General features: G+C 41.5%; 2 protein-coding genes across 9 annotated transcripts in view; one reads left to right on the forward strand and one right to left on the reverse strand.

Moving 5' to 3' along the window:
• Positions 1–26863, forward strand: part of LOC136686655 (uncharacterized) — a 55083-nt gene that overhangs the window by 13700 nt on the left and 14520 nt on the right. The gene's annotated exons all lie outside the window — the stretch shown is intronic.
• LOC136686650 (adhesion G protein-coupled receptor E3-like) lies at positions 13291–25554 on the reverse strand. Its single transcript, XM_066660556.1, has 13 exons — positions 25243–25554; positions 20674–20799; positions 20449–20486; positions 20196–20291; positions 19647–19800; positions 19331–19447; positions 18812–18993; positions 17316–17483; positions 16862–17068; positions 16539–16768; positions 16311–16377; positions 15689–15964; positions 13291–14311 (listed from the first exon to the last, which is right to left on the reverse strand). Exons 2-13 carry the CDS (start codon positions 20750–20752, stop codon positions 14216–14218), a joined length of 1710 nt encoding a protein of 569 aa, XP_066516653.1. The 5' UTR covers positions 20753–20799; positions 25243–25554; the 3' UTR covers positions 13291–14215.

A 26863-nucleotide genomic window follows, 5' to 3' on the forward strand; every position in this document is an offset into this window, starting at 1 on the left:
CTCGTCTCGTTTCCCTGCACTTCGCTGCTTCTCCATTGAACTCATCACTGTGAATCTGCGCGAATGATTGAGAGGAAAGCCGCATCTTTACCAGTGATAAGAAGCTGATTATGAACAAAAGTTGAGCGCATTGCAGTGCATATTTATTCAATGACATGTACACACAACAGAATATATTTGATCACGTATTTTTTGACATTTTAGGGGAAGCTGAGCTTCCCTTGCAGTCTTAGAGCAATCGCCACTGATATATATATATATATATATATATATATATATATCTTGGCTTCCCCTTTCCACCATTGTTTCTTACAACCTCTCCAGCCGGTGAGTAAAACCATCAGAAACGTGGCTTATATATATATATATATATATATACATATCTTTTAAATTCTTTGACATATTTTTTTTTAAAAAAAAAGCTACTGGCAATTATGTCTGAATATAGCCAGCTGGGCTAGGAATGTGGAAAATGTGAATGGCCTCTAAGAATGTCTATAATGTAATGTTTTACTTCGTACTGTATACTGTATTACCCAAAGATTTACAAATGCAACTTATTCTTATAGAAAGTGTCCAGATGACCACAGATGCAACAGAGGCAAACATTTCAGCAGCAGTTGCCTTCTGTTTAAAGTATGCCCCAGATAGAGTTGGTGGAGGTGGCAGAAAGAAATCTACGTAAAGGACCGTTTTGAAAGACTTTGAAGCAGTTGTTTGAAACACACCTGTTAGTTTGTTCCAGCGGTGGATTTCTGCATAGTTCTTTTGAATACTGTGATGTTACATTTTGTTTTGTGAATATACCTCTTTAATAACAATGTAAGCCTATTATTTAACATGTCATTTTGTTTTTGTCATTTAAGTGATGTCTGACTTTAATTACCTACCATAAATTAGCGTCTACCCAAAGATGGATTTTGACATCAACCAAGCGTTCATTTCCAAACAAACCCGATTTTCATTTCCAACTAAAATTCAACATCCATACAACATTGGGGATTGACGTCATCTTAACGTTTATTTTTGAGTAATACCCGATTTTGATTACTAACCATATTTCAATGTCTATCCAACATTGAGTTTTGATGTCACATCAACGTTGTGTTTTGACATCAACCCGATTTTCATTTCCAACTAAAATTCAACATCCATACAACATTGGAGATTGACGTCATCCTGACGTTTTTTTTTGTGTAATACCTGACTTTGATTACTAACTATATTTCAAAGTCTAACCAATTTTAGAAATATACCAAGTAATAACCACATATTTCTAGAATCATACCCTTTACTTACTCTGTACTTAACATTTCTTACATCTTACTTATTAGGTACGTACGACAAGCATTATTTGTAAAGTGTTTGTATCTTACGGCTTACTTACTTCATACTTACTCTGTACTTGCCCAGTAATTAGCAGGCTGTAATTTAAAGTGTTACCAAATTCTTCCCTTTCCCTGCCCTTTCACATTATCCTAACATACAGTTGGTAATGGGAATGTTGGGGTTTGCTGGGGAATATTGTCAGTTGGATTGACCCTAAGGTGGAGCAGGTAAAGACTGACCTCTTGGTTGAAGAGGTTGAAGGAATAATTTTGAATGTGTCAGAAGCATTTATTAGTTAGCTTATCTTGAGTTGTCCTTTTATCTTGATGGTTAGTCAGTGATTAATAAAGGACAACTGAAACTCTCCTCCAAACAGAACCAAAAAAAGATAATGACTCAAAGCTTCATGACACAGTGCACAGTAGCGGCGTCTGGTGGCCAAAATCACCAAGTGCTTTGTGTATCTCATGGACAAAAGGTATTTTCTTTACAGCTTTTGCATTACATTACATTTGTTTCAATAAAGGGAATTGAAAAAGCTTAATCATTTGTGGTGCGTGTCTTCAACATTTCAGTATACTTGATAAAGCACATTAGAAAAACTACTCTGTCATCATAACTTTCACACTGTTTCTGGTTGGCACTTATTGACAGGTATTATTTCTGTTATTTTATGTACAGTTCTAAAGATCTAAAACTGATCCACAAACGCCCAGATAGGGCTTTGATAACCTGCTGACATTTATCAGATTATTCCATAGGCTCATTGAGCTTGCTGTAGGGGAAACTGAACATATACATGGAGACAATATAGTGCTCAGGGATGATAAAGTACTGAGAGTTCTTGTGGACAGGGAAGTGAAAGTATGTTTGCTGTGGGAAGTGATAGTTTTCTGAGAATTATGATGGAAGTTCAAGTTTTTTTTTTTTAATTCCAATGAAGTTGGGACATTGTTTTAATCTTGTGGCTGATTGCTGTAGGTTTGTGGCCAAAACCTTCTCAAAACTCTGGTGAAACAATGTCATTTTTACAACATTTCATGTGGTCACTTCCTGTGAGGAGACTTGGGAGGAGGATATTTGATTACATTCACCACATCTTTGAGCAAACCTGACTTAGTAAGTTTCTCTAGAACTAAATCATCCTCCATCACTTTGTTTACAACCTGACAGTCTATTAATGCAGGGTATTTAAAAGTTGGTTGAAATTCCTGCAAAAACAATTGCCTTTCTCATGTTAACCCCTAGAGGGCAGGATTACACTGAGAAATGCTGGCATGTTAAACTAGGCTGTATATTGTCCACAGGTCTATATAGCAGCATCCCCACAGAGAAGAGGTTGCTTTGAAACCTTGAAATAGCTCCATTAAAAATGACAGTGGTCCATGCTGTTAAAAGATTAGGAACCTGGTTCTATGTTTTGTAGAATCTCTCACAATGTTCCTGTTTGGGAACCCCACAACGTCCTGCCCTGACTTGGTGTTCATCCTCATTTATTTAGTGTTTATCCTCAATATCTAACAACCTCCACCATTTTGTCATGTCCCTCATCTTCCCCTAACCTGTGGCCACACGCAGCCACAGTTCCGGTCCTGTGTTCATGATTTTATACACCTCTGCTCCACTGACTTTTTGTTATGTGCTTGCCCATGCGATCCGTGTTCTGGTGGCCGGGCAGCCCATGTAACCCAGCCGGGCTCAGCCAGAAATGGTAACATGGGAGGATCACGTGGGCTCACCACCTGAAAGAGTAGGGGTGCAGTGCAATGCTAGTGCATGAGGTTGAGAGATACCAGGTAGATATAGTTGGGCTCACCTCTACACAGTGTGGGCTCTGGAACCAAACTCCTCGATAGGGGTTGGTCTCTCTCCTACTTGGGAGTTGCACAAGGTGAGAGGTGCCGGGCGGTTGTGGGGATACTCACAAGTCCCTGGCTGGTGCCTGTACAGCTGGAGTTTCTCCCAGTAAACAAGAGGGTCGCCTCAATGTGGCTCTGGCTTGCAGAGACGAAAACTTTGACAGATGTGTGTGCGTATGCACCGAAAAGCAGCTCAGAGTATTCGGCCTTCTTGGAGGCAGTGAGTGGAGTTCTAGAGGGGATTCCATGCACTGACTCTATTGTTTTGCTGGGGAACTTCAATGCTCAGGTTGGCAATGACTGGGAAACATGGAGAGGAGTGATTGCGAGGAACTGCCTGCCTGATCTAAACCCGAGTGGTGTGATGTTTTTGGACTTCTGTGCTAGTGGTTTGTCCATAACGAACACCATTTTCGAACATAAGATCGCTCATAAGTGTACTTGGTACCAGAGCACTCTGGGCCAAAGATCAATGATCGACTTTGTGGTTGTGTCTTCTAACCTAAGGCCATATGTTTTGGACACATGGGTAAAGAGAGGGGCTGAGCTGTCAACCGATCAACATCTGGTGGTGAGTTGGATCCGATGGCGGGGAAAGCTGCCGGACAGACCTGGTAAACCCAAACGTATAGTGAGGGTGTGCTGGGAAAAGCTGGCAGATGACTCTGTCCAGATGGATTTCAATTCTCACCTCTGAAAGAACTTCTCACATGTTACGGAGGAGGTAGGGGGAATGGAGTCTGAATGGACACTGTTCTGGACCTCCATCGTGGAAGCGGCTGCATGTAGCTGTGGTCAAAATCTTGTCAGTGCCTGTTATGGCGGCAACCCAAGAACCTGTTGGTGGACACCAGGGGTGAGGGAAGCTGTCAAGTGGAAGAAGGAGGCTTTTTGTGATTGGCCAGCTTGGGGAACTTCCGAATGTGCGGATGGGTAACGGCAGGTGTAAAAGGCTGCAGCTGTGGCAGTTGCTGAAGCAAAATCCAGAGCATGGGAGGAGTGTGGAGAGGCCATGGAGAATGACTTCCGGGTGGCCTCAAATAAGTTCTGGAAAACACTCCGACAGCTCAGGAGGGGGAGGGGGGATACCGTCCAACTCGACTGAGCGTATTGTTGGGCGTTGGAATGAGCACTTTGAGGAACTCCTTAACCTGAGAGATATGCTTCCTGTGCAGGAGGTAGGGCCAGAAGTGTCTGGGGGGGTCAGATTCTATTTCCTTGGCTGAGGTGGTGAAAAAGCCTCGCAGTGGCAAAGCTCCAGGAGTGGATGAGATTCGAGTTACTGAAGGCACTCGATACTGTGGGGCTTTCTTGGATGACACGCCTATACAATATTTCATGGTCCTCGGGAACGGTGCCTTTTGATTGGCACCACCGGGGTGGTGGTTCCTATTTTCAAAAAAGGGGACAAACAGATGATTGAGGGGGTGTGGGAATTTGCTACTCCACTCTACAGATGCTTTGTGGATTTGGAGAAGGCATATGACGTGTTCCCCGAGAGACTGTGTGGGAGATGCTCCAGGAGTATAGGGTGCCAGCGTTGCTCCAGCGAGCCATGCCATCCTTGTACTCTCAGAGTTTGAGTTGTGTTTGCATTCTTGGTAGTAAGTCAAACTTGTTCCTTGCCTTATCTCCACTCCTGTTCCTGATATTCATGGACAAGGTGGTGCGACGTAGCCTGGGACAGGAGGGCTTCCGTCGAGGAGCTCATGAGGTGGCATCTCTGCTTTTTGCGGACGATGTTGTTCTTCTGGCTTCTTCGCATTGAGGCCTCCAGTGTTCACTTGAGCAGTTTGCTGGAGGTATACCAGGCACGTCCAACTGGAAGGAGGCCCCGGGGTAGACACAGGACACACTGGAGGGATTATCTATCCCGGCTGGCCTGGGAACGCCTTGGGATCCCCCAGGGGGAATTGGTGGATGTTGCGAGGGACAGAGACGTCTGGGCTTCTTTGCTTGCCCTGTTGCCACCACGACCCTGAACTGGAAAAGCGGAAAAGAAGTACAGTAAGTACAGCCAGTTTCTAAAGACTCACTGGGAAACCTTACATTCATTTGTTGTCTATAAGTGCTTATCCAGTACCGGGTTGTGGTGGGTCTGGAGCCAACCCAAAATCATTGGATGCAGGGAAAACACCCTGGAAGGATGGCAGTCCATCACAGGCAACACACAGTTACACCTATGAACACTTTTCAGTTGTCAATCCCCTTACCAACCTGTGTATTTGGACCATGGGAGGAATGTGGACATGGGGAGAACACAACAAACTGCTCACAGACAGTCACCCAGAGTGGGACTTAAACCCACAACCCCATGAGAAGCTGTGTGACTGACACTACCTGCTGTGCCACTGTGCCGCACACAAATGAAACTGTTATTTATTTATTTATTTTTAATGTCTACTGAAGTAGCTAGTTGCAGCCTGTGTTGTCTGAACAGGCTCAGGCTTATTCATTCATTATCTGTAACCGCTTATCCAATTCAGGGTTACGGTGGGTCCAGAGCCTACCTGGAATCATTGGGTGCAAGGCGGGAATACACCCTGGAGGGGGCTCCAGTCCTTCACAGGGCAACACACACACACACGCACACCTACGGACACATTTGAGTCGCCAGTCCACCTACCAACGTGTGTTTTTGGACTGTGGGAGGAAACCGGAGCACCTGGAGGAAACCCACGTGGACACAGGGAGAACACACCAAACTCTTCACAGACAGTCACCCGGAGCAGGACTCGAACACACAACCTCCAGGCCCCTGGAGCTGTGTGAGTGCGACGCTACCTGCTGCGCCACCGTGCCGCCCACAAGCTCAGGCTATGATATGATTATCATTATCCAATGTCACCAGCGAAATTGGATAAAAGAAATAGTAAAAATATCAGAGGGTACTCACCAAAAACTGATTTTTTTTTTTTGGAGATTTAAAACTATTCATGTGCTACTGAAAAGTTGTGGATTCAAATTAAAAAGAGGGGTTGAAAATTAAATTTTTAGTACTCAGTGACTACACTGAGAGAACATTTTATAAGGTTCTCCCAGCCCCCATAAACATTACACCCACCTGCAGAGGTTTTATATAAAGTAGGAATATTTGTGGGTATTTCTATTACATTATGTTTTTATGTTTATGTTTTATATTTTATTGTACATAAAAAAAGTAATATCTTTAGTAATTCTGTGCAGTCATTTGTGGTCAGACACTCTCGAAACATCTGATAGAACCCAGACAGACAAACTGATCTAACTCTAAACCTTAGCCTAAAATCCACACTGCACACTATTAAACTCCATCCTCTTCTCTCACATCACTGATTCTCAAACTGATAACTTCAGAGCTTTTCTCTTCAGAGATGAAGGACCTGTCGCTCTGAGACAGTGATGTACTGACCACTGTTGTGATGTAAAATCTGAACCATATGTTTCTGTGTAATCTTAAAGTTAAATATAAATCATCTTCAGTTTGAAGCAAAAAACTCGACCACAGATTAGGAAGACGGTGAAGATGGGTCTTCTTCCAGAACTGAACTCCAGTCCATTGTTTTTTACGATTGTGTGAGTGTGTTATCCTCCACAGAGGTCAATTCTACTTCTGACTGGAATGTCTCTGTGTGCCTTTCACTCTGCTTTAGCTGCTTCCTCTTTCTCTAGAAAATGTCAAAGATGACATTCACACGTCTTTCCTTTAGCATCAGTGACCACAGTATGTTAAAGACAGATAATAAGAGATTATGTCTGTGTTGTATGATTTCGACATAGCTCCAATGCCATGGGACTATATTTACCAGTGCATTTAAACCCCAGTGATACTATTGCTACAGTACAGTGTATGTATCCCCCTGCTTCTAGAACCCAGCTTATCATGGGCATGATTGATCAAAGTTATATCTCAAAGAAAAAAGATTAAGGTGGAAAACATGGGAAAGAAACACCAAAGAAAAGAGCAAACTAGACCTAAACAACTATGACACTAAAGAATGTTTTATCTCTGACCAAGATGTACAAAAGCAATGTAAGGTAAAAGAAAACAACACCGGGGAGTATCAACACACACACCTTAAAGACAAAGGCAAACAGAGGGGTAGGTAATCTTAAAGTTACAATGATTTTAAAAGATATTTATTTGAATATAGCTGTTTTTGGCAGCGGTCAATGGTCAGTGTAGTGTATGTTGTGTATACACCGTGATATATATAAATATATATATTATATATATTTATATATTGTATTTGTAGCGTTTGATCTTATTCAAACTCTTATGATTAATGATGTTTGACTAATGATAATTATTGATCTTATGATTGACTTAAATAATTAAAACATTAACGAGTAGTTAGAGAATGAATACTGTCCTCGCTACGTGAGTTCTTCAGGATTTTCAGACTTTTAATGAACAGACTCCACACACTGTTATTTCAAATAATGGAAATATTTTATTAAAAAGAAAAAGAATATTTACTTAACATAGCATAATCTTAGGAATTCTCACTGGATCAACGCAGGTCAAACTGGTTCGAATTTAAAGATAGGCTAGGCGATATGACTTGACTAATGTGTTACTAAATGAGGTTTTAATTAATGTATAAATTTATCAAGAGGCTTAATTAGGCATCAGCTTCTGAAAAGTGAGTAAAGTTTTGCTTGCTTACTCTTTTGCCGTTTTCACCGAGCTGTCGGGTCCCGCTGTTTTAACCTCCGTGCTCCGGGTTTTTGCTTCTTTCCAGGTTGAGTCAGACACTCTTGGCCTTAGACGGGTGACGTCAGTCGGGAGTTTCCCTTCACGGAGGACTGCAGGCCTGGCTGGTCTTTCCCCTGAATGAGGGGGGCGTCTCAGAGTTGTTCCGTCCGTTACTCGAGTCTCCAGAAGCGATGCCCTCAGAAGTCAGCTTATAACGCTAATGTATCCGCTATCAACTAATCTCAGGGGTGATATCTTATTCTGGCCACGAATAAGTTTCACCTGCTTTGATCAGTCGTGAGATTAAACTTAGATTGGGCGATCAAACACAAGCACAATAAAAAGAACAAAGGATTATTTAGAGTTACTTGACGTTACTTGTAGTTTTTATATCACACTGCTAGCTGGCGCAAGGCGTCCCTTGGAGCTGAGTGAGGTCCTTTTAGAGTCTTTGTTTCATCGGCATAAGGGAGAAGAAGAGCGTCGCGCTTGGAGAGGTTGAGCGCAACGTGAGGATGTCGCCGGAAAGCGGCCGAAGAGGAAGCGATAGAGAGTTGAAAGTGTAAGTCGGAAGTTAGAGAGAGCAAGAGTGGAAGCTTGAGAGAGTGAGACGGGAGTCGGGCACTCTCTTTTCAAAGGTGGCGCAATTGGAGGTAATTGGGAGGTATCCTTCCTTTGATTGGATCCTGGGTCTGAGGCTTGACTTGTTTCACGTTTCAGAGAGAGAGAGAGAGAGAGAGAAGAAAGATTCACGTATACACAAAAATTACTTATACATGTTTGTGATATAGCACAATGAGTGTCCTGGATTATTAATATCAAACATCTACATATATATATCTTGGGTAATTTATGATTACATCCCACTACAATATTATGCTAGAAGATACTAATTCGTTTTTTTAATCAGAGACAGAAACTTTCTTTCATGATTGAAACAGTAATACACATCACTTCATTGGTTGGTAGACGTTCATCTGAGGACAACAAAAGGGGTTGACATTAATACAGATTTGCATAAAACAATGTTCATGAACACTCGTTGCGCTCGGTATGCATTCAGGAGTCAGTGGGGCGAAACACGATTTCACAAACGTCCACTTGGGGTCGCTGTTGGTCCATGCTGTTCGTCCTGTGCGGATGGGTTACCAGGAGTTCAGACTGAGGTCAGTCAGTGTTCGTCATCTGTTGATTTCCACAATAGATAAGGTTTCACCATCTTGACGCCGAGGGTCATAAACTGGGTTCGTTAATTCCATTCTCTCACTTTGTTTGATCTTTTTTTTGCCTAAAAGCATAATAAACTGGCTTGTTATCTGGGGGTCATAGGCGTCCTTTGATGCAGGCCTTAGGTGTGTGCGTGTGTGTGTGTGTGTGTGTGGGGAGCAGAGTCTGTACGCACACACACACAACTCCGAATGGAATGTGGGGTTCTGTTCCAAACAAAATCCTTATTAGAGTGGAGAGTTTTTCATTTCTCTATTCGATCCATACTCCACTACATCAGCTTGGGCAGTCTGACTCTGTCTGTAGCTACTAAAACCATATGTTTCAAGCTGAGATGCAATGATCTGTCCGATGCCATTGAAAATGATTATACTTGCATTCACTTGACCTGTCAGTGGTTTTAATCGTGTGGCTGATTGCTGAATGTTTGTGGCCAAAACCTTCTCAAGCCCTGGTGAAACAATGTCATGTTTACAACATTTTATATAGTCACTTCCTGTGAGGAGCTTTGAGATCAGGATGTTTGGTTCCATTCACCACAACTTTAAATAATCCTGACTCAGTAAGTTTTTCTATAACTAATTCTTCCTCCATCACTTTGTTTACGACAGTTTATTAATGCAGGGTATTTAAAAGTTGGTGGAAGTTCCTGCAAACACAATTTCCTTTCTCACGTTAACCCCCTAGAGGGCTGCAGTACACTGAAAAATGCTGGCATGTTAAACTAGGCTCGATATAGTCCACAGCTCTGGGTAAAGTAGAATGATCTGCTGATCTGAGCTCAGCTGATGAAGGCTTTAATGAAATGTGGAATGTGAATGAAAACTGAAGTCTACAGAGCTGTGACCTGCCTGGACTGGAGTCTGACACATGAATTAAACTCCACTCCCTGAACCTGTGCTCTTCATATCATCTGAGAAACTACACTCTATTCTGTCCTGGTTGTGTTTGTTTTGTTCTACTCAGCTGTGATTGCCCACAAATATATGTTTGGAAGAGTTTCAGGAGAAAGCAGCACCCCAAATACAATAATAAAAAAGAATAATAATAAAATAAAGAATAAATAGATTTTGCATTTTTCAGCTTATACAAAGGCTGTAAATTAAATGTCTACAATTGCTGTGTGTATTTTTCATTCAGGGAGTTTACACAGCATTTTTTTAAATGTTGGGTGTTAAAAAAGCAGATTCTAACTGCAGCACCCTTTTTAAGGTGAAAAAAAAAACAGCTGGCAAATAAGAAACCATCTGCATCCTCTAAGAGTTGACTGGGAAAGCCTGCTTACCTGGGCACTACTCTAGCTCTCCTCAACAGGAAATTGTCTGCTGTCAGACTGGTACACTTGCACCATCATTGCTCTGCTTTGAAACTGGCAGAGAACGACAACATTCTGGGTCCACACAGTCACTTTGTACATCTGAGGTCTGAAAGAGACAGAATCTTTTGCCAAGTCACACTTTGTTGGATATGCTGTCAGACATGCCTCACTGAAGGCCGATTTATGTCGACTTATGTGTCGACTTGATGCACAGCCTACGCTATAGGCTACTCAAGAGCCTTACACCATTGCAAGCATTTATACATCTATGTTGGTATCTCCGTTGCTCAACAACTACACACCCACACCACTAGGGCTGAAACTCAGACATCTTCCTCTACACTATGTTGTACAAAATGTAGTATTGCAGAACAATTACATTTCCATCCATCCATTATCCACCGCTTATCCGGGTCCAGGTCACGGGGGAAGCAGTCGGAGCAAAGAAACCCAGACCTCCCTCTCCCCAGCCACCATCTCCAGCTCCTCCGGGCATATACCGAGGTGTTCCTAGGCCAGTTGAGACATGTAGTCTCTCCAGCGTGTTCTTGGTCTGCCCCGGGGCCTCCTCCCCATTGGACATGCCCGGAACACCTCACCAGGAAGGCATCCGGACCAGATGCCCGAACCACCTCAACTGGCTCCTTTCGAATTGGAGGAGCAGCGGCTCCACTCCGAGTCTCTCCTGAATATCTGAGCTCCTAACCCTGTCTCTAAGGGAGAGTCCAGACACCCTGCGGAGAAAACTAATTTCAGCCGCTTTTACCCGCAATCTTGTTCTTTCGGTCACTACCCAAAGCTCATGACCATAGGTGAGGGTTGGGACATAGATCAAACAGTAAATCGAGAGCTTTTCTGCTCAGCTCTCTCTTCACCACAACTGACCGGTACAGAGCCTGCATTATTGCTGACGCTGCACCTATCCGCCTGTCAATCTCCCGCTCCATCTTTCCCTCAAACGTGAACAAGACCCCGAGGTATTTAAACTCCTCCACTTGAGGCAGGATCTCACTTCCAACCTGGAGAGAGCACTCCACCCTTTTCCGACTGAGTACCATGGACTCAGAATTGGAGATGCTGATCCCTACCGCTTCACACTTGGCTGCAAACTGGTCCAGCAAGAGCTGGAGGTCCTGGCTTGATGAAGCCAACAAGACCACATCATCCGCAAAAAGCAGACATGGAATCCTGAGACCACCAAACTGGACACCTTCTGCCACTTGGCTATGCCGAGAAATTATGTCCATAAAAATTATGAACAGAAGCCGTGACAACGGGCAGCTTTGACGGAGTTCAACTTACTGCCAGCCATACAAGCCAGACTCCTGCTCTATGGCTCTATGGCTCTAGGCTCGTAGCAAAGAGCCCAGTACCCCATACTCCCAGAGCTCCCCCCACAGAATATCCCGAGGGACACGGCCAAATGCCTTCTCCAGATCCACAAAACACACGTAGACTGGTTGAGCAAACTCCCACGCACCCTCCAGGATCCTAGCAAGGGTAAAGAGCTGGTCCTGTGTTCCACGACCGTGGCGGAATCCGCATTGTCCCTCCTGGATCCAAGGTTCAACTATCAGTCGGACTCTTTTCTCCAGTACACCCGTATAGACCTTACTGGGGAGGCTGAGGAGTTTGATCCCCCTATAGTTGGAACACACCCTCCGATCCCCCTTTTTAAAAAGGGAAACCACCACCCCAGTCTGCCAGTGCAGAGGCACTGCCCCCGATGTCCACTCGATGTTACAAAGACGTGTCAGCCAGGACAGCCCCACAACATCCAAAGCCTTGAGGAACCTGGGGCGAACTACATCCACGCCCGGGGCCCTACCGCCACAGAGTTTTCCTACCACCTCGGCCACCTCAGCCCCAGTGATAGACGAGCCCCCACCCCGGGGTCCCCAAACTCTACTTCCTCTGCGGAAGATGTGCTGGTGGGATTGAGAAGATCCTCAACGTATTCCTTCCACCGCATAATGACATCCCCAGTCGAGGTCAACAACTCCCCACCCCCACCATATACAGTGTTGGTGGAAAACTGCTTTCCCCTCCTGAGTCACCTGATGGTTTGCCAGAAACTTCTCGGAGCCGACCGAAAGTCATTTTCCATGTTCTCACCGAACTCCTACTACACCCGAGTTTTTGCCTCAGCGACAGCCGAAGCTGCAAGCCGCTTGGCTCCTCTGTACCTGTCAGCTCAATAGGACTCTTTCTTCAGCTTGACAGCCTCCTTCACCTGGGGTGTCCACCACCGAGTCCAGGGATTGCCACCTCAACTGTAACCAACAACCTTGCAGCCACAGCTCCGTTCAGCCGCCTCAACAATGGAGATCCGGAACATGGCCCATTCGGGCTCAACGTCACCGGCCTCCCACGGGATGCAGTCGAAGCTCTGCCGGATGTGGGAGTTGAAGATCTTTCTGACAGATTCCTCTACCAAACGTTCCCAGCAAACCCTCAGCACACGTTTAGGCCTGCCAGGTCTGTCTGGCATCCTAGTTCAATTACTAAACAAACACTTGAAATAAACCATAGCAATTACCTTAAAAGCCATCAGAGAATCTTTATTTACCTTTAATCTTCAAATACAGTTTCATGACCAGCTGCCTCTCATTTCTTGTGAGAATGTGAGGTGAACCACTATTATACTGTTTAACTCTGCCAGGACAGAAAGTTCTCATTGAAATAGAGCTCCTATAGAAAAGATGTAGTAGTCTACATCTTATTGGTAGGTTTGGGGATGTTGAGTCTTGTAGACGGAATCTGATTGGTTGGTGTTGTGGTTTAAATGCTTGAAAGTGTTTCAGTGTTGGACTTAAATCATGGAATATGGTTGTCTTAATCAAAACTGTGTTTTGCCAGTTTATTCAAAATACTTCCGCAGTTAAAACATAAAAAAATGAAATAATGATATATAAATAATAATAAACGATTAATCATAAATGATAAATCTAATGCACTAGAAAGGGATGAAGATTATTATGCTTTATTTAACATGCATAGTGCTGTTTAAAGAACCCAATGACACTTTACAATTTAAGGGAAATAAATACTTTTCTTACAAAAAGTGGATATAAACAGAATAGATTGAGATAGATCATGCAAGTCTTTAAAGAGGATTTTGTGTTGGAGGCATTGTGTGATTCAAAGCCAGTGTATATGTTAAAGGATGGGATAGATATGAACAGACTTCTTAGTGGACACCAATATTCTGGCTGCAGAAATTGGATGCATGGAAGAGGACAAAGTCTTTTGGTTGGTAAATCCATGGAATAGAGTATTACAGTGATGTAATCTAGATCATTCAGAGATGATGAAGGCATGTATAAGGATCTCAGCAGCTTTAGGGTGAGTACAGGGCGAAGTCTGGCAACATTGCGAAGATGGAGGAAAGCAGATTTCATCAGAGCTTTAATATAAGTAGAAAAGGGGAGGAATGAGTCAAATGTAACACCAATATTTCACTCAGAGGGAGATGGGCTAACTAGAGTGTTACTAACTGGAAGGACATAATTTAGAAAGGTATCTGAATTAGTACCAACAATTTAGGTTTAAGAATTTAGATTTTGCCCAATTATGAATATAAGACAAAAGAAAGGATGTAGGGAATGATTTTCTGGGTTTAATGGGGCGACTATTTTTTTGTATTTTCAACATAGCATGATAATTTCTCAAAGGGGCAGCATATAGATACAAAAACATCATCAATGTAATCCTGAAATAACACTAGTAAGATTCTGAATAAGCCATTATCACTGAAATAAACAATAAGTGATTAAACCAGAAGAAGCTGGACAATTCTTAAATCTAGAACTTTGATGTTGTGGTATCAGGATCTTCTTCAGTTTTTGGAGTATAGGTTGCACAAAGAGTTCGCCACCACTTCACATACAATAGCCTCACCTTGAAAGTAGAAGAATAAAAAGAGTAATCAGAGTGTGAACGAGAAAAGTGTAGGTAATATATATAATTTTTTTAACAACATATATATATATAATTTGTGTTTTGTAGAGTATTTCTTTGTTGTGGCAATGCTTCCTGGCAATAAATCTAATACCACTGGAAAGCCTGTTAATTTCCCTTTTACATGGTTTCACATTTGTAAGGAACATGCATTTGTGGGATGAGTAGTAGGGCTGAGTATGTGGGTTGCACCCCTGAAAAATTTGCCAAAACCTCTCTGCCAATGACAAACAGCTTATTCTGTGTGATGGTGTGGGACGGCATCTCCCTCACTGGAAAAACGAGGCTTGTCACCATTGGAGGCAATCTCAATGCAGAGAGACATCATGATGACATTCTGCAACCAGTGGCAATCCCATATCTCAGGATAAAATTTATCAGGATAATATTTATCCTCCAAGATGAAAATGCTCACCACCACAGAGTCGGATTTATCAGAGACTACCTCCAGAATTTGGGAGTGGAGAGGATGGAATGGCCTGCCAGTGTCCTGACCTCAACCCCTTTGAACACTTATGGGATCAGCTTGGGCGTTCTGTTGGTGCCAGAGTGACCAACACAACCATGTTGGCTGACTTGTGACAAATGTTGGCTTAAGAATGGGATGCCATCCCAAAGCAGTGTGTAACCAGGCGGGTGAGCAGCATGAGGAGGAGGTGCCAGGCTGTTGTGGTTGTGTATGGTTCTTCCACATGCTACTGAGGCTCCTGTTTGTTAAATGAATAAATGTTTAAACTGTCAATATGTCTTGTTTCTTCAAATTTCAATCCAGTCAGCAAACACCAAATGAGTCAGTGGTAGAATAAGCTGTTTGCCACTGGCAGAGAGGATTTGGCAAATTTTTCATGGGCGAAAGCCACATACTCAGCTCTACTGCTCATCCCAAAAATGCATCTTCCTTACAAATGTGGCACCATTTAAAAGGGAAATTAACAGACTTTCCAATGGTGTAAGATTTATTTTCAAGGAGCAAAAACAAAGAAATAATCTACCAAACACAAATTTCCAATTTTCCAATGAACCTTGACAAATAATTCTAATCTTCTGTGACTTCAAGTGACTTCAACTTTATGCTACGGTCTATAAAATGAAGAGTATAGGAATATAATGTTGACAAATGTAATACTACAGCGTGTTGGAAGTGGAAATGTTTTTAATGTATTCTTTTTATTTAAACATTGCTATATTTATGTGAATGTTGTATTAATTCCTCATTCATCATCCTAGCACACAGCTGGTAACATGGTAGTGTTGGGGTTTGTTGAGAAATGGTGGGTCAGTTGGATTCTTGCTAAGGTGGAGCAGGTAAAGACTGACCTCTTGGTTGAAGACACAGTGGATGAGGAAGATGAATGTTCCCTGCTGGGAGTTGAGGAGCAGGAAGATCATCTCCAACACCTTACTGCAGCCTGTGAAGAACCCAGGGACCCAGGAGCAGCCGAGGATGAAGAACTGGATCATGGTTTTCAGGACCACACTTTTAAAGAGTTGCTGGTCACGCTCAGTTGGTCTGGTTTTCAGACTTTCACTCGTCACTTTTTTCAGAGTTGAGGTCATGATGATCAAGATGCTCAGGAAGAGAAGTGTGTTGGCCTGACAAAAAGAAAAAAAAACACTTTTGTTCTAAAAGATCTTTGTTGCTCCCCCTTCTGGGCCAGTAAGAACAGTTAAAATTATTATTACTAGTCCAACCAATCACTGGGCAGGATGCCTTAATTGTCTGTCTAATTATATCTTGTGGAAAGGTCTAATTAGTGCTGCAGCTACAATGTTCCCGTACTTTCCTCTGTCCTATTTGATCCTCTTTCAGTTGGAGGAAGATCTTAAATCACAACAAGACCTCATGTACGGTGTGCTTCTGTCTGTTCATGAGACTGTGAGGGGATTGCTCTCAAAAAGCAAAACAGAAACTTAAAATTTTTAGATATAATTTACTTACAATGAGAATGAAACACACGGGCCCCAGAAAACTCCACACAAAGTCTTTATTTTTCTTAAGCCAACATCTACAATGAAACACAAACACACACACACACACACACACACACAATCAAGTTCCTAAACCTAAGACCTGTTTTATTTTAGTCATTTTGATTATGTCTTTCTCAAAATTAACTCAATTAACTGAACTCCACCCCTGATTAAAGAGACCCCACTCCACACTCACTTTTCACTGCCGTATCCATCAGGAACCAGGCCAGCAGACACACCCACCACAACCAGAGGAATAATGTATCCAATCACAACCAGGTATTTCCAGTTAAGCCCCTCCTTCTTTGATCTTAACTTAGTGAGGTTCTTCACATGGATGAAGAGCAGCACAGCTTCAATGAACATCCACACAAAAGCAGAGAGGAAGAGGAAGTGTAGAACACCTGCCAGCACTGCACACAACACCTGGAGAGAGAGAGAGAGAGAGAGGCAGACATGCAGGTCATTAAAGTAAGCCTAATGCAGGCTGTAGTATCCCTAAAAGGTAATTCCACTCACCTGCAGAGGTTTTATGTAACGCAGGAATATCTGTGTGAGCAGAAAGAGGAGGTGAGCCAGCAGCAGGGTTAAACACAGGTTGATCAGAGCGGTGTTGGTCAGTCTTGTGTTCCGTTGATAATTAACAAAGGTCACCAGGGATAAGGTCAGGAACACCATCCCCACTGATACAGCTAGGATCCCAATCACCATCATCACAGTATTATTCTGAAAAACAACACTCAGGAAACTGTTATAACAGCATTAACCCAAAAGTTAAAAGGTTTCACCTGCTCTACGTTTTTGGAGCTTAGGCTGGTGATCCAGGGTAACTCTAATGTTCTTATAATGTAATGCTCAGAAGTCAACACAGGTGACATTTACCTTTGGTGTGTGTTGTGGCACACTTCATCTTTCTGTAAAGTATGTTATTTCTTAAATATATTGCTGTACGTACAACTATAGTTGCTCTTACTTCATCATCTGGGCACTGTCCTGTCTGCATGATGAGAGTGAAGGTGGACAGGTGAACACAGGAGCACACACTGTGACTGATGTTGGACTGGAGCAGGTCACAGCCATCTTTAGTCCATTTAGTGTTGTTCCAGGACACACAGGAGGGTTTACTCTCAGAGACAACTTCCTACACAGAATAGAACAGTCATGAGACTCTTACACCATGCAAAATTACAATTCTTGTAGCAGCTGTAAGTCAAGGAATCAGGGTTCAATTGTGTTTGTGGATCACACGGACCAAGCTGATCTTGAGAGATGGGTGGAGAACTGAGAGAAACCTGGGGTGGGGTTCAGTAAGACAGGCACCAAAAGAACTCCAGAGTACAATGACATCAGCCACTCAGAGGCTTATTGGAGATGCTGAATTTGTGAATGTTGTTATGCTAATCTTGGTAAGACCAATGTCTGAGGAGCTGAATGTTGTGGTCAGGGAGGAGAGCAGAATGCTGCACCAATTCTAACCCATGACCTGTTTTTAGAGTGAGTATGTGTAACAGGTGAATGTGGAACCAGTGATGTGAGTTATTCTGCACTGTGGAGGCTGTAGAGGGATGTGGTCTCACTGAGCTGAGCCTGTATTGGTTTATCTCATGAAATTTGTCTCAGTTATGGTGACATCAGATATGCAATATATAGAAAGGAATTGAAGGTTACTGAGTGGTGTCACAGAGCAGCTTTAAAGGCTTTAAAAATAAAAGCAAAAGTGAATAACCTCAGGTGAGCAGCTAAAGGCCACAGTGGAGAGGCTTTAATTTAAAGGCAGGTAGAAGCAGCTGTGGAGTCTCTGTGGATAATGGAGGTATTTAGTAAAGGTCTGTGCTGAATCAGTCCCATCAAATATCCAGGACCTGCTACATAAGGACGACAGGGGCCGCAGATGGGAAGTGAACAAGGTATGTGAGGAGAAACATGGTGTGTAGGGTGATGGGGATGGTAGGTGTGGGAACCAGTGCAGAGTAATACATGTAACACCAGGCTGAGGACAGGATGGAAAAAAAAGGGCTGAGAGTGATTAGAAACATGACAAATTACTGCTCTCAGGTGAAATGGGGAGGAGCCAGAAACCAAAACAAAACAAAAGCACATGGGCAGTGAAAAGCATTTGATAATTCTATGAAAACAAGAGCATTAAATGAAGGAGTAGAAACAGGATGTTATTGTTGTCGCAGAAACAGTCCCTGAGGACAGATCAGTCGATGGAAATTACAGTCAATCATGATTGATTATTTTATCAGTTGTGTTTGTGTAAGATGCATGGAGCATAAATACACTGGCGGTCAAAAGTATGGGTATTCAACAAACCTGTTCTCTGTTATACTTTTAAAACTGAATAAAGTTGAAATGAATGCAGATCCTGAAATCAAACAGAACATGCAAGAGTGTGTGTGTGTGTGTGTGTGTGTGTGTGTGTGTGTGTGTGCGTGTGTGTGTGCGCGTGTGTGTGTGTATGTTTACCTGCTGGTGTTTGAAGGTAAATGTAACAGGCTCAGGCAGGCGTTCTGTGTTTTTGTTACTGACACAGACTGTCACCACTGGAGAGTTGAGGTTGTAGTCAGAGGCTCTGCCCCCAACGTTTGTTTCCTCCAGGACTGAAGTGTTGAGAGTTTTATAACTGATCATACCCACGTAGGCAAAACCTGAGGAGAGTGTCCGGACAAAGGGATTAACTCTGTTTCTGTTCTTTTTTCAAATACTTTTTCTTCTAAAATGAACACAGTCTATGCAGTGGTCCTACAATGAATCGAATATGTTTGTGTCTGTGTAGGGGCGGCATGGTGGCGCAGCACGACTCAAAAGTCTCCATAGGTTTGAGTGTGTGTGTTGCCCTGTGAAGGACTGGCGCCCCCTCCAGGGTGTATTCCCGCCTTGCACCCAATGATTCCAGGTAGGCTCTGGACCCACCGCGACCCTGAACTGGATAAGCGGTTACAGATATTGAATGAATGTGTGTGTGTATGTGTGTGTGTGCTTTACCTGGATACTGTTCCCCCACTACAGTTTTCCAGCTGATGTTGAGATGGATATCACTGGTGTTTAAAGTCACACGGCCAGTGGGTGGAGTCACATCCTTTTTCACCGCAAGCCATATCTCTGTGTGGAAGAAATGCCGTGAAATCAGAAAAACAACAAAAAAAATCAGCCCCATGCTCCACCCACTAACTTGTCTTTTCATAACAATAGTTGCTAGGTTGGACAAGCACCAAATGAGAAACAGAAGAACACAGTCCAGCTTGATTTGTGTATGTGTGTGTGTGTGTGTGTGTGTGTGTGTGTGTTTGTGTGTGTGTACCTGAGATGTTGTTTTCCACTCTGGTGACAGACTCGTTGAGTTGGGGTCCGATGAGACGGAGTGTGTTCTCCATTACTCCAAGGAACTCACTCAACTTGGAGCGGTCACTGATATTTCCACTGGGCACAACCTCATCACTGATCTTCATCAGGTCCTGAATCACACCACAGGGACAAAGCTGTGTGAGATCTGTGTGTGTGTGTCTCGATATCTTGTACTGATGTGTGTAAAATATGGGAAGTTTTTCTAGCTGTGAAATAACTCAGCACATATGGATTAAAGCTCCAGTTCTCAGCCATGCTCCAGATGAACCTCCTGTCCTGGAAATGTCTGTAATTTCCTGCTTGAACATGACTACATCAGCTCAGACACAGTGATAGGGGTCAGATGTGGTCAGGAGCAATGAGAACACATAACAATCCAGAACCGATGACTGCACTAGTGGACTGTACTGCTGAGCTGGTATCCTCTGTTTATTTTTTCTATATTTAGGTCACTGTACTTGAAATGGCCTGCAATAAATCTGCAATAAAAAATGAGACTTGTTACCTGCAGTAAAGACTCTCCTGAGAGCTGTGGAGCAGTGTGAGTTCTCAGAGACTCACAACTCGACACAAACAGACTCAACAGTTTACTCACTCCAGCCTGAGAGAGAGAGAGAGAGAGAGAGAGAGAGAGAGAGAGAGAGAGAGAGAGAGAGAGAGAGAGAGAGAAAGATTACAATTTTGAGGGAAATGTGTTTGAATATTCAAATTATTTTTACTCTTGAAGTACAAACGAGTGTGAACAGGTGGCCATTTACCTGTGTGGACATGGTGTTAAATTTATCACACTTCAGTTCTGTGTAAACACACACACACACACACACACACACACACACATATCAGATCAAATTTATTATGTATAATCTTGAAATATATTCACATTGGTTCAGAAACTACTCATTTGTTGGTGTAATAACTATATGTGCTCCATAGTTTTTCTGTAATATTCCCTGCGCTCCAGAATCTTCTGCCACTTCTCTTACCTGTGCATTTGCTCTGGTTGTTTCTGTAGTTAGTGTATCCAGGATCACATTTACAGCTGTAGCTGCCTGGTGAATTCATACAAGTTCCATACTCTCCACAGATTTGTTCCTTACACTCATCAGTGTCTGAGAGAGAGAGAGAGAGAGAGAGAGAGAGAGAGAGAGAGAGAGAGAGATGTTTAAAATAGTTTAGCAAAGAAGATTAACCAAAAAAGAAGGTGCATGTTTTTGGTGGGGTTTTTTTTTTGAAAAGTGACAATATGCCAGGATTCGTGAAGATGTAATATTACTAAGTGGAACTTTGCCTAAATTGATCCCAGTTTTCTGAGACAAACTTTGACAATGAAAAATCATTTACACTAAAAAAGACCACTGAACTGGATCACAGAGTGTATGAGGGTTAATGGGTTAATGAGAGAGTTGAAAAGTAGGGAGCAAAGTAATGTACTGCAACAAAATCACATATTCCTAAGTGAAATCATCTTAAATTAAGTCAATATATTGAACATTTTTCAGTATACATTTGATAAGAGACTTGTCTAAGATGAACTGACGTGGTGTATTTCACTTTCTTTCAGTGATTTTATCCAAGGGAAATTTCTCATGTCACTAGGAGATCACTTCTCAGTCATTGAAATGAGACAATTGATAAACTTAATTAAAACAAATGGAAAATATAGAAACAAGTTGAATCTTTTCAGAGTATCTTACAACAGTTTCACAATGAGAAATATTAAAGAAATACAGTACTGTGCAGAAGTTTTAGGTACCTAAGATAATGATATGTATTTAAACGAATGCCTTCTCAGTGAGCGTGATGCTTGTATAAAGTTATATATAATCACACTAAATACAGACAAGTAATAATATAAATCAAATATTTTTTTTCTATAATGTAGTAGTTGAGAGTGAGTTTGAAGAACAGTGTTTTGTTCAGATTCTCCTTGATTTGCATGAATTTGTTAAATCAGCAGCACACAATATTTAAAATCATTAGTTATTAATCACTAAAACTAGGTATTGGATGATAACCTTCACAAGAGATTTGGAAAAAAGTAAAACTAACACCTTCACACACAGAATATCACACTCACTGGAATAATATTATTTGGTTTATTCTAATGTTGGGTGTTATTTGTTTTCTGATTTTTAGCAAATAAACACTTACCACTCAGATAAATAGCTTTTTAAATCTCACAATCTCTGGTGCCTAAAACATCTGCTGTATATCTATACACACTTCTATTTTAAAACTCCAGTCCTACAGGCCTTCGCTGATGCAGGGGAAACCAGTATTCCACTTGCCAAAGCATAGGTACAGATTCAATAACGACAACAGTACATTGTGTACTCCAAAACTGTAAGCAATCTTTCATCTTATTATTAGTAATATTACTGTTATATTTGTACATAAATTATAAATGTATTGATTTCCTGAATGTTTCTTTAAAAATATGTAAAATATTCCAATAGACATAGCAATACTATCTAATAAAATGAACATAACCAAAACAATAATAACTACTGTAATAACTAATATGATCAATAAGCATTTTAGTATATATACATGAATGAATACATTAATAAATTAATTGAGTCTGCATTAGTTTTACAGATAGAATGCAGCTAGTAGTTGATCTTAATTTACATCACAACTCTGGTCTGGTGTGAGGACACTGTTTTGTATAATTTCCAGCAGTTTGTGGACACTCACTCACACAGTGTTTCTTCAGCAATTAGAGGAATTAATAAAGAGATTCTACTCAATGTATAAAGCTGAGTGTTACACAGTGCAGAGTGATGTTTGAACATGGCTGTGATTAGATGGAATTCAGTCAAATAAACACTAATGAGTGAAAGAATGGAGAAGTCTGCGGTAGTGCAACTCAGCTTTATCAGAAAGTGGACCTCCTTCCTCTTTTTGTATTGAACCATTCATCTGCTCTGGCAGAACAAAAGGAACTTTCTCATCAGATTCCCGTGAAATTCTCCAGTCACTCGGTCCTACACTGTTTCTCCAAAAGGGTCAATTTAAAAGCAAAACACCTAAAATGTCTTTAATTCTGGATCTATTTTTTGAAAAATCTTTTATTTCTAGACTAGATCAATTGTATTCTTACCTGAACAATTATCACTTTCTGCTACTTTCTGGAAACCAGGTAAACACACTTGGAGTTGGAGATGTTGGAACACGGCTTGCCTTTCAAAAACTTAACAAAGCAAGGCATGACCAGTGTGACCAAGTATGTCCACATGTGTTACCAGCAAGACCAAGCTATGACCTGCATATTTTCTAAGCTGTAAAGGGTGTAGTGTGTCTGCCAGATGTGCCTCTATACACTACAACAGATTGTAGATCTGTATGTCATATGAATTTCTGAGAGTAGCAATTCATTTTATGAAGAAAAAAAACATTAAAATTGAACTGAGGCATATTTCCTTAAATAAAATTAGTGGTATGTTGGTAGGATATGTCTCTGTGAACCACAACTACTTTAAGATTTCTACGTTATATGGATGTTTCAGAGTAGCATTTTAGTGGATTTAAATACATTACATGTATATGTTTGCAAAGTCGACATTGCTTAAAACAAAATATTCACATGTTAAAATTAAGGATGTTTTAAGTTGGATATTGATTTACGTTTTTAAATAGGTTCCGCAGATTGTCAAAAGTCCCTTAGCCACCTACTGCAGCCATTCTGTTCATTTTCAGTAAATATAGTCTGTTACATGGAAAGATGAGGTATTCTGGCAAAATATAGTGATTGTAGTTTGTTCCCTGAACCTCCTCTGTTAAGATTTTAAAACATTTTAGGATGTTGTTTGTGAGCAAGACTAGAGGCAAAACCCAAGTATCCACTGAATTTCCTTGGACACTGCAACTTTTAAAACATGAATTATTAAGTCCTCTAATCATCAACCCAGGAATCAGCTGTGTTATACTTGACTCACTGCAACTGATGTGTGGGTGTGCACGCCTAAATAATACAGTCATAGTGTCTGAGTCTTGTGCATTTGCTCTAAGCCTTGACACTGTGCAATGCAATAACTTGCTTTGTACAATTCAAAAGGCGCTCTTGCAAAGCAGGAACAAGTTCACAGGCATTCATTCTTTCATTTATTATCTGTAACCGCTTATCCAGTTCAGGGTCACAGTGGGTCCAGAGCCTACCTGGAATCATTGGGAGCAAGGCGGGAATACACCCTGGAGGGGGCGCCAGTCCTTCACAGGGCAACACAGACACACACGTTCACTCACACACTCACACCTACGGACACTTTTGAGTCGCCAATCCACCTACCTACGTGTGTTTTTGGACTGTGAGAGGAAACCGGAGCACCCGGAGGAAACCCACACGGACACGGGGAGAACACACCAAGTCCTCACAGACAGTCCCCGGAGCGGCAATCGACCCCACAACCTCCAGGCCCCTGAAGCTTGATACTTGTATCAAGTATAAATACCTTTAGCTCCCGTGCAGCTTCCCACAACTTTAGCAGAATTGTGTAGGACAAACAGCAGTAATGTGCAAATGTTTGTGCAAATGCCCGTAAAATGATTGTTATTTAATATAATGTATATTTTAAATAAGCATGATGCTTGTATAAAAGTAACAAAATAGGATATTCTTTTCTAAAAGTATGTGTGTTGTGAGCGAGTGGGAAGAACACAGTTTGTTTCCAGATGTTCTCCTTGATTGTATGGATTTGTTAAATCAACAGCACACTTTATGTAGCATAAAGATAACCTCATATAAAACTGCACTGCCCCATTGGGGGATGTTGAACTAATACATTCACAAACAGAACATACTACGTACTGTAATAATGGTGGTAGCTTTTAGGGGTTTTGAGCAAATAAAATATTACTGCTCAGATAAATAACTTCTAAAATCTAATTCTCTCAGGTGCCAAAAACTTTTGCTCAGTACTGAACCCAGCCTTTTGACAATCAGTCTAATGCCTCGCTATGAGTCCTAATATTGAGAAAAATATACATAGAATGGAAATCAAAGCTGCAGATTTGAATGCATTTTAATTAAATGTTGATTTGTACTCAGAACATTAGTATTCTTTAGCTTTTCTGAAGAGATTTTTAAGGGTTCTTGTTGTGATTCCTCAGTCCTAGCGCTTCTTTATAGATGGGCTTTTGAAATTCATGGGAGGAGATTATGGAAATTCTATGTTAATTACAAAGGAATGTGCACCTCCTCCCAGTTTTTGAACATTTGTTATTCACTAACATGCACACATTCTACTAAAAAATATTATATTTATGCAGCGTTCATGAATCTGTTGGAATTTTCAGGAATGCCATTTACTCGCAAATTACATGCAGTTTGTCATATTTTAAATCTAGGTCTCATGAATGAGGCCAAACTGAGATCCACACTGACCACAGGGACAGTGCCCACTTTTGGCTCCAACACCACATCCAACAGCATTCCAAGTTTACCCAGGAAAATGTCTCCCATCCAAGTTTGATGCTATGGTTTCTTGGTTTCAGGCCAGTTAAAAATGTATATATTGCTGTCCATGAACTACCCAAAGTGACTCTTTACTCACCGGTCACTGTGAAGTTGATGTGTGTGATGTAGAGCTTGTATCCATTATCAGTTTCCCAGTCTGATTCAGCTCCACACCAGTATTCACCAGAGTCTCCCTCTCTCACATCACTGATGATCACACTGAGGGTGTTCTTTGCTCTGTCGTCATGCAGTGAGTATTTTCCCTGATTTATCCATTTTCTACTTTTTTTAACAGGTGTTTTATAAAAACATTCACCACTGACCACACTCCTGCAGAGAAACTTTGGATAATTCTTGAGGGATTGTGGGTAATTACAGCTGATTTTCACACTCCCTCCAGCACGGCCAGTCACACTGACGGTCCTATTATAATCTGAAACTGTCAATCATTAACAGTCATGAGAAAAAAACAACAGTCAAATGAAAAGGATGTGGATAGCGCAGTCAATTCAAATTTAAATACAGTTCTTATTTTATGATTTAACAGAAAAAAATAAAGTTTGCAGAATTCCCCAAAGTCTCAGATCACTGATGTGCACTGTGAAGGTCTGCTGTACATCATCATATAATATTAGATAATATTTTCAATTTTCTATCAATGTATTACCATTTTTAACAGATATGTTATTATCACATCCATCGATTAGTACTCTTCAAAAAAAGCTGGGTGGATCGCTGATGGATTGTGAGTTTTTACAGATGGTGTTCACATCTCCATTTTCACAACTAATCCACAATGATTTTATTTCCATAGTGTGGACTTGTCAATAATGAACAGAAAACAGCTGCCATATTTTGACTATTCGTTCATTCTTTCATTGTCTGTAACCCAAATCCAGTTCAGTGTCACAGTGGGTCAGGAGCCTACCCGGAATGCCACCATTTAGTGAAGTAAGCAAATTCAGCTTATTGCCTTAAGTATCGTTAAGTTAAAAATAAATATATGTGTGAAAGGAAAACATGCACTGACACTAAACATCTCTTTAAAGCTGTGAAGATAAACACTGTGAGAACACAGTTCCGGAATTTGGTTCTTTATGGGCTTTTATGTGTTTTCTCTTACTGTAACTGAAGCAGATGATGCTGGAGGATTCAAATCATGAAGAGGACAGTGATGGACACACTCACCTTCCTCTACCATCAGTTGCATTAGGGTGTAGGGGTCCCTATGCCGGTTTTTATAAGACACACACTGGTATGTCCCATAATCTTGTACAGTGAGGTCTCTGATCATCACAGAGAAAAATGCAGCACTGGTGTCATCAAACAGTGAGAATCTTCCTGAGTTCACCCATTTATTTTTAACATCTGTCTTGATTTGGTCATCACAGTTTAACACTGAACTCTTACAGAAATACTTTGTGTTTGATGTGTATTGTTTCTCATATCTGCACTTGATGAGGACTCCTCCTCCTGAAAAACCCCTCACTCTCCTGGATCCTCCAGCAGCTGCTAAAAGAGGAGGAATGTCCGTGTGAAGAAAGGCTGGATGTGACACTGCTGATAGAGCTGATGATTTAGAAGTGGGTTTCTTACCTGAGATCAGGTAGAGGCTGAAAATGAGGAGAATCTTCATCCTGAGTGCTGATCTCACAGATCCACACCAGCTCTACTGCACTTCACACAGATCTCAGAGCTCCTCACACTCACTCTCTCAG

Source organism: Hoplias malabaricus, chromosome 2 (assembly GCF_029633855.1).
Source record: "Hoplias malabaricus isolate fHopMal1 chromosome 2, fHopMal1.hap1, whole genome shotgun sequence".
NCBI lineage: Eukaryota > Metazoa > Chordata > Actinopteri > Characiformes > Erythrinidae > Hoplias > Hoplias malabaricus.

What these genes read in the sequence shown, in the direction of transcription:
- LOC136686650 (XM_066660556.1), bottom strand. Translation starts at nt 20,752, where the DNA reads ATGAATTCACCAGGCAGCTACAGCTGTAAATGTGATCCTGGATACACT. An exon ending in AGTGGGGGAACAGTATCCAG is followed by an intron (nt 18,994 to 19,330) that starts GTAAAGCACACA and finishes CACTCTCCTCAG; the next exon opens with GTTTTGCCTACGTGGGTATG. An exon ending in ACTGTGTCTTCAACCAAGAG is followed by an intron (nt 14,312 to 15,688) that starts GTCAGTCTTTAC and finishes TCTACTTTCAAG; the next exon opens with GTGAGGCTATTGTATGTGAA.